Here is a 6,341-nt window from a genome sequence, read left to right as displayed (position 1 = left end):
CAAGCATAAGAACATGCAAGGGCCGCTCGTGGTGGAGCGGCTGGGATGTTGGCTCCCTGACTCTAGGTCCTTCGCCAATAGCCACACTAAACGTTTCAAACATCAATTATGTTTAAAATGTTTAATATGTTACTAATATAATTATAAACAATTTATCAAAATATTAATAACTAAGTTTGTTATATATATAGATTTATTAAAAAAAACTTTCAAAGTTACTAAAATGTTTATAATGTTAGTGATATAGTTACAAACAGTCTGCAAAAAAAACACGAGACTACTACAATTTATCGACAAATTTATCTTGAAGGTTCAATGTAACAGTAAAATAATGGTCAAATCAACATGTTCAAATTTTTTATTAAATAAAGGTAAAATTAATCTTGGTTGAAAACTTTAAGGAGATAAAATTTTACTATTTTATATGTAACTATGTAAGGGATAAATGTACACTTCACAAAAAAAAATAGGGAAATTTTGAATCTTACATGAATATCATAATTAACTATAAAATTATAACTAAATCATATTATCAAACCGAATTATCAATATGTAACTATATTCTATATATAACAAATAAAGTATACTTTTACACGCTAATTTAAAAATTATATCCAATTCATAAATCATAAACTCTATACAATATATTTTAAATCTCTAATTTATAAACTCTAATCTTTTAAAATATATTAAAAATAATAATTTTATTAATTTGACATAATTCAAAATTATGACTTGAGGATAGTTTTTTTAAAAGTGAATTATTATGTAATCCCTAAAAATATATACTGTTATTTACCAAATGACCCATATCTCATAACTGAGCTGAGCCCATATTGGACTCCAACATGGGCTTACTGTACAATATGGGCCCATTTTCTGGCCCATTATTTCAACTAGCTTCCATCGTCGCCGGCCATTTACGCAAAACATGTCGCCGCCGTGTAGATCACAACGGAGAGTAAAGAGGACGGACATGGCAGCTGCTGGAAAAAGAGGAATGCTACTCTACAAAATCTACAGGGCGATGAGCTATAGTCTAACGCCGTTAATCCACCTTCACATACGATGGCGCCGCCTTAAAGGTCTTGAGCACCCGACCCGTTGGCCTGAACGGTTGGGTCAGCCATCTATCCCTCGGCCCTCTGGTCCTCTTCTATGGTTCCACGCTGTCTCTTTAGGTTCCGCCATTCTTATTCCTTTCATCTTTTTTTTACCTGAATCAATAAAAGGTTCAATCATTAGAAATCAAAACAGTTCATACTCTGTCCAGGTGAAGGAATGGCGACAATTCCTGTAATTCGACGGTGTGTTCAATGCCGGCCTGATTTAAACATCTTGATGACAACTACGACCTTGTCTGCATTGTGAGATTTAGCATCCAATTCTTTTTCTCTTTTGTCTGATCACTTAAGATAATTTTACTATTTCAATTTCATTCAATCAATGATTTGAATGATTTCAGTATGATGAGAAGTAGATTTGTAAGAACATAAGTTTGAAGGTCCCTTTTTAATCTATGATATGCTTCTTCTTCTTTTTCTTTCATTTTTTGAGCAGTGAAGTTATAAAGAATCAGCTTCCAAGTGGTGTCTTATATCAGGTACTTACCTGGAGATTTTGACTTTCACTTTCACTAATTTTCAGATTATTCAGTTTCATTTTAACTTTATTGTGTATCCTCAGTTCTGATTCAAATGTCCTTTTGTTGGCAATGCTTGATGTTCATTTCTTTGATGATGAACTTTTATTATGCTTATTTAGCTGAAAAATTATTTCGTTTCTGTTGTATTCTAACTTCATAATCAAATCAGTTTTCCCCTCTCGATACTCCTGCTGCTATCGATGCTTTCCTGGACTATTGGAAGCCGAACGCTATCATGATAATGGAGAATGAACTATGGCCAAATCTCATAATGAGTTCATGGAGAAAGGGTGTGAGTAAATCCTCCATATGCATTATATTCTTTGAGGGCGTAATTACTAAAAAAATATGACAGTAGTGCTAATGACACTGAGTTTATTTCACATTGCAATATTATTGGTTCATGATTTCTCATAACTTAATTCGTAATAATAAGCTTCGAGAAAATTGATTCAAAGAGAAATTTTGCGGTTGTATACTCTTCGCATGCATTAATATTTATATCTGCTCATATTATGCAGATTCCACTTGCACTGTTAAATGCTCGAATCTCTACGAAATCCTTTAGATCATGGTCACAACCGGTGCTTCTTCCCCTAATTTCACTCATGCTTTCTAAATTTTCCTTGATCATCCCACTGGTATGTATGTGTTGTTATGATCTTATTACTTCCTATTCAAATTTTAGTGATCCGTCTGTCTTCCATAGAGCAATTTGCAGGCAATTCGCTTCCAGATTCTTCAGGCCTCGCCTTCTATCATTAATTTTGCCGGCGATCTGAAATATGGTATATTCATAAACCTTATGTGAAAACTTTAGTATTATGGACAAACATTCTTTTAATCTTCCTAATACTTTCTACAGTTATTAGTATTATGGTCTTACCCTATTGCTTTTAATGCACAGTTTTACCATCTAAATTATCTCTACTGTTTTTACTATTTTTTTATTATTACTTTTTTGGCAATTCTTGAAAAAAAAGATGGTTGTTTGCCCTAATTTGATGTTTTTCCGTTTATTTTCAGCTGTCGAATATGATGCTTCTACGGAGGAGGTAGAAAGCATAGAAGATTTGAAGGGACAACTTGCACACAGGCAAGTTTGGGTGGCAGCTTCCCTGCATAGGGGTGAAGAAAAAGGTTTGTTAATACTTTTCGGCCTTTTATGTATGTTTCCGTTCATGTGTCATAATTTAATTACTTTACCTTGCCTTTGAATGTGCCATACTTGGCTGAAGTATTTACGTTTTACCTCTGCAGTTATGCTGGAAGTGCACAAGGAGCTCATACAATCATACCCTGAACTTGTCACTATAATTGTACCTCGCTATCCACAACATGGACAAGAGATTGCTCAAGTATGATTCTCAACTACAGATGTTAATTTCTTCCATTACAAGATCGGCTGTGCTTGCTTGATATTTTTTCTTTTAACTCATGCTGAATTGCATCTTCAGAATCCTCCTTGTTTTTCCTTGTCATGACTCTGCTTACACATGTAATCCAGATCAACTAATTGAGGTTTCTCTAGGATTCCTGCTTTGAGCAATATCTAAAAGCGAAACGCCTTGAAATTGGATAATAACTGATTAGGACATATAACTTATTCATAATCAACTATAACTTATATATTATTGCTGTATTATTCTGTTAGTCCGTAGGTAGGCAGATGTCGCCATCGTGCTGTATCCATGGTATTAAAATTTAGCATAAGCCGATGCTGTTGTCTGGCTTGATTTGGCAAGGGACAGTATTTATGTGCTAAGTTTTATGGATATGTTTGTAATTTCTGCACTTATTAAACTGATGAAATTATTGATTGAAGCAGTTATGTTCTGATAAAAGATAAGATCTTTCCTTTTGATGGTCAACAATGAATTTATCAAATGCAAGCACGAATTTAGCACAAGTTATTGCAGGAATTGCAGAAAGAAGGGGAATATGTAGCATTGAGGTCTCAACATCAACGCATAGCACCAGGAACACACATATATGTGGTAGATACGATAGGTTCGAGATTTTTTATTTTGTTCTACTTATTTTCAAATTTCTCTTTCGCTTGTGCACGATGGGTCATTTATATCATCATATCATAACTGATTGGTAGGTGAACTGAGACATTTGTACAAACTATGTCCAATAGCTGTAATTGGAGGTTCTTTCTTGCCTGGTTTAGCTGGTCACAACATATCAGAAGCTTCTGCAGCTGGCTGTGCAGTTTTGACTGGTGAGTGGTGAATGTTGATTCTCATATATTATTTGCTTCGTATTATTACATTATTTGATGCTTACTTGCTATTTGGCTACTTTCAGGACATTATGTTGGCCATTTCTCACAAATGATAAAGAAAATGCAACAATTAAATCCTTTGTCAGTGATTCAGGTTTGAATAGCTTCTTCATGTTTAGCTTCATATGAAATAACAGTTCCATAAATGTTCTCGTTCTTCTTCTGGGGGGCCGGTAGGCTGAGACTAACTGAGCTGTCACTGCTTACGCAGGTCTCTGGCGCCTTAGAGCTTGAAGAAGCTATCGTGAAGCTCTTTGGCGATGCCAAAGTTCTAGAAGCACATCGCATGGCTGCAAAGCAAGTATCTTGTGCTCTGTCTAGTGGTATCGTTGCTAATGTGTGGAACCTGCTAAATGTTCGTGTTTTCGGGACCATCTTTGCGAGGAAGAAATGAAGGTTGGCAAGCAGCAAAATTAACTGTGAGCATAAAGTTTGTATTAGCCTTTGAGAGCGAAAGCTTTTAAGAAAAGTAGAGCATTAAAGTTACCTTATACCAGTACAGATGCATACATATGGTAGCTCAAACTGTAGTTTTTTATTTTTACAGTAACACCAACCGTTGTGCAATTTGATTCCTCTACAACTACACCAGCTGTTGCTTTAGCATACAATACTTTTACGAGCCTGAAGGAGTGATGTGGAATATTTCTTCGAGGAAGAAATGGACTCACGTCAGTATAATCTCCGATTCAATTGATTATATCTTGGAAAAGGAACTCTTAAAGTGATATGGTCAGAGGACCATTTATTGAAATGCTTGCTTGGCGTAGCAGCTGCGTGAAAATTGAGGGTGAAAAGTTTTCTGCTCTTGTTTTGAATCTTTTTGCCAGCCTCACCTGCTATGACTGGGTAAATATCCCAGCTTATTCTCACTTCTCCAGCTAACTTTTGCCAGATAACAGCAATATTTTCAGGCTCGACACTGTTGCATTCGCACCTGGAATACTCCGGAAGATGAGACTGAGCATTAGCCTGGAATCCTGCATCAAGTGATCCAAACATGGTTGTAGATGTACCAATCAAAAGCTGACATCTTCTCCTACATTTCACATTCAATCCTTGCAGGTAATGACCATGATTTATTCTTTTAGATGTGAAAAAATTACAAGATAATTCTTTTGTCAAACTATTTACAATCTGTGACTTGGTTGTTCCTTCAATTAGTAATATTCTGTCCTTTGTTAGAGTATAAGTCAATGTAATTAATGAATAACATGCCTAAGGCTGCTGAAGGGCTGTTGGGGCATGCTTAGGCTGTTAGTAGGGTCAGTATGTCTCCTTGATTGTAGGAGTAATATCAGGAGCTACTGCTTGTATATATATCTGTGTATTGTTCCCAAGTAATATATATCAATGTAGACTCTTAATCTACATGGTATTCCATGTATTCTAGTGTATTACATGGTCTGTTACATGGTATCAGAGCCTAAGGTCTAAGGTTTCTGAATTCTTTTTTCTGGGTAGTATTTCTAGAGTTGTGAAGTATTTCCAGAGTTGTGTTTCTGCAAGGGTTCAATATTTTCTGGGTAGTATTTCCCAGGGTTCCATTTCTGTCAAGAGCTTGGGTCTCTTGAATACTCACTGTTGGGACGTCATTCTATCTCGCCACCCCTCTGGTTCATCCTCTCCGCTTCCGATCAGCGTTTCCTCACATTCCGGCCACCCTGTGTCGTCGTCGCTGTAAGAAAAGTCCTCCTTACATGGGATCACATCAGCGCCTTGTTTCGGCTTCTTTCTTGGGTTTCTGGATTAGGATTCCAGTATTTGTTTTCTACCTTGTGAGCAGAATTTGTAGGTTTGTAATTTTGGGCTGTTTCTTTCAGCATTTCTGTCTGCCTTGTGAGGAGAGTCTGATTTCACCTCAACGGATTGTCGTTGTTCCTCTTCTGCTGCCGTCGCCTCTCTGTTTCCAACCTGTCTGTCCGGTTAGTTTGCCGGTGAATCTCCTTTTATGCAATTATGTTGCTGGCAGCCTCTTACGTGTTGCTTCGACTGAGTTTTGCTTGTCTGTTTCCTACGAAGTTTGATGTTCCTCTGGCGTCTCTCCTGTTCGATGTGTTCTTCTAGGTTGCATCTCCCGAATTATGTTTTTATATTCCAAAGTATCTTTAGTTTCTTGTTTTGAGTTGTATTGTCTTGAGATTATATTATAAGTATCTATAGCAAGCTGAGCATGATTAAAATCCATGCTTCAGCTTGAGGGGGAGTGTTAGAGTATAAGTCAATGTAATTAATGAATAATATGCCTAAGGCCGCTGAAGGGTTGTTGGGGCATGCTTAAGCTGCTAGTAGGGTCAGTATGTCTCCTTGATTGTAGGAGTAATATCAGGAGCTACTACTTGTATATATATATCTGTGTATTATTCCCAAGTAATATATATCAATGTAGACTCTTAATCTACATGG

General features: G+C 36.4%; 1 protein-coding gene across 6 annotated transcripts; it reads left to right on the top strand.

Moving 5' to 3' along the window:
- Positions 1 to 942: 942 nt before the first annotated feature.
- On the top strand, positions 943 to 5,119 carry LOC136209813 (probable 3-deoxy-D-manno-octulosonic acid transferase, mitochondrial). 6 transcript variants are annotated; one of them, XR_010677682.1, is made up of 14 exons: positions 943 to 1,181; positions 1,274 to 1,367; positions 1,561 to 1,603; positions 1,815 to 1,937; positions 2,167 to 2,286; positions 2,355 to 2,433; positions 2,672 to 2,785; positions 2,906 to 3,003; positions 3,565 to 3,655; positions 3,753 to 3,872; positions 3,959 to 4,029; positions 4,147 to 4,354; positions 4,483 to 4,725; positions 4,850 to 5,119. XR_010677682.1 is itself a non-coding variant. In XM_066001410.1 (13 exons), exons 1-12 carry the CDS (start codon positions 977 to 979, stop codon positions 4,327 to 4,329), a joined length of 1,341 nt encoding a protein of 446 aa, XP_065857482.1. In that variant the 5' UTR covers positions 943 to 976; the 3' UTR covers positions 4,330 to 4,331; positions 4,483 to 5,119. The 6 variants fall into 6 exon arrangements, 2 of the variants coding, with proteins under 2 accessions (XP_065857482.1, XP_065857481.1); XR_010677679.1 differs by having other exon boundaries at positions 4,838 to 5,119; XR_010677680.1 differs by having other exon boundaries at positions 4,831 to 5,119.
- The last annotated feature ends 1,222 nt before the right edge of the window (positions 5,120 to 6,341 follow it).

The sequence above is a fragment of the Euphorbia lathyris genome, chromosome 10 (assembly GCF_963576675.1).
Source record: "Euphorbia lathyris chromosome 10, ddEupLath1.1, whole genome shotgun sequence".
Lineage (NCBI taxonomy): Eukaryota > Viridiplantae > Streptophyta > Magnoliopsida > Malpighiales > Euphorbiaceae > Euphorbia > Euphorbia lathyris.
This window is presented reverse-complemented; position numbering and strand designations above follow the sequence as displayed.

What these genes read in the sequence shown, in the direction of transcription:
- LOC136209813 (XM_066001410.1), top strand. Translation starts at nt 977, where the DNA reads ATGGCAGCTGCTGGAAAAAGAGGAATGCTACTCTACAAAATCTACAGG. An exon ending in TGCCGGCGATCTGAAATATG is followed by an intron (nt 2,434 to 2,671) that starts GTATATTCATAA and finishes GTTTATTTTCAG; the next exon opens with CTGTCGAATATGATGCTTCT. An exon ending in ATCCTTTGTCAGTGATTCAG is followed by an intron (nt 4,030 to 4,146) that starts GTTTGAATAGCT and finishes CTGCTTACGCAG; the next exon opens with GTCTCTGGCGCCTTAGAGCT.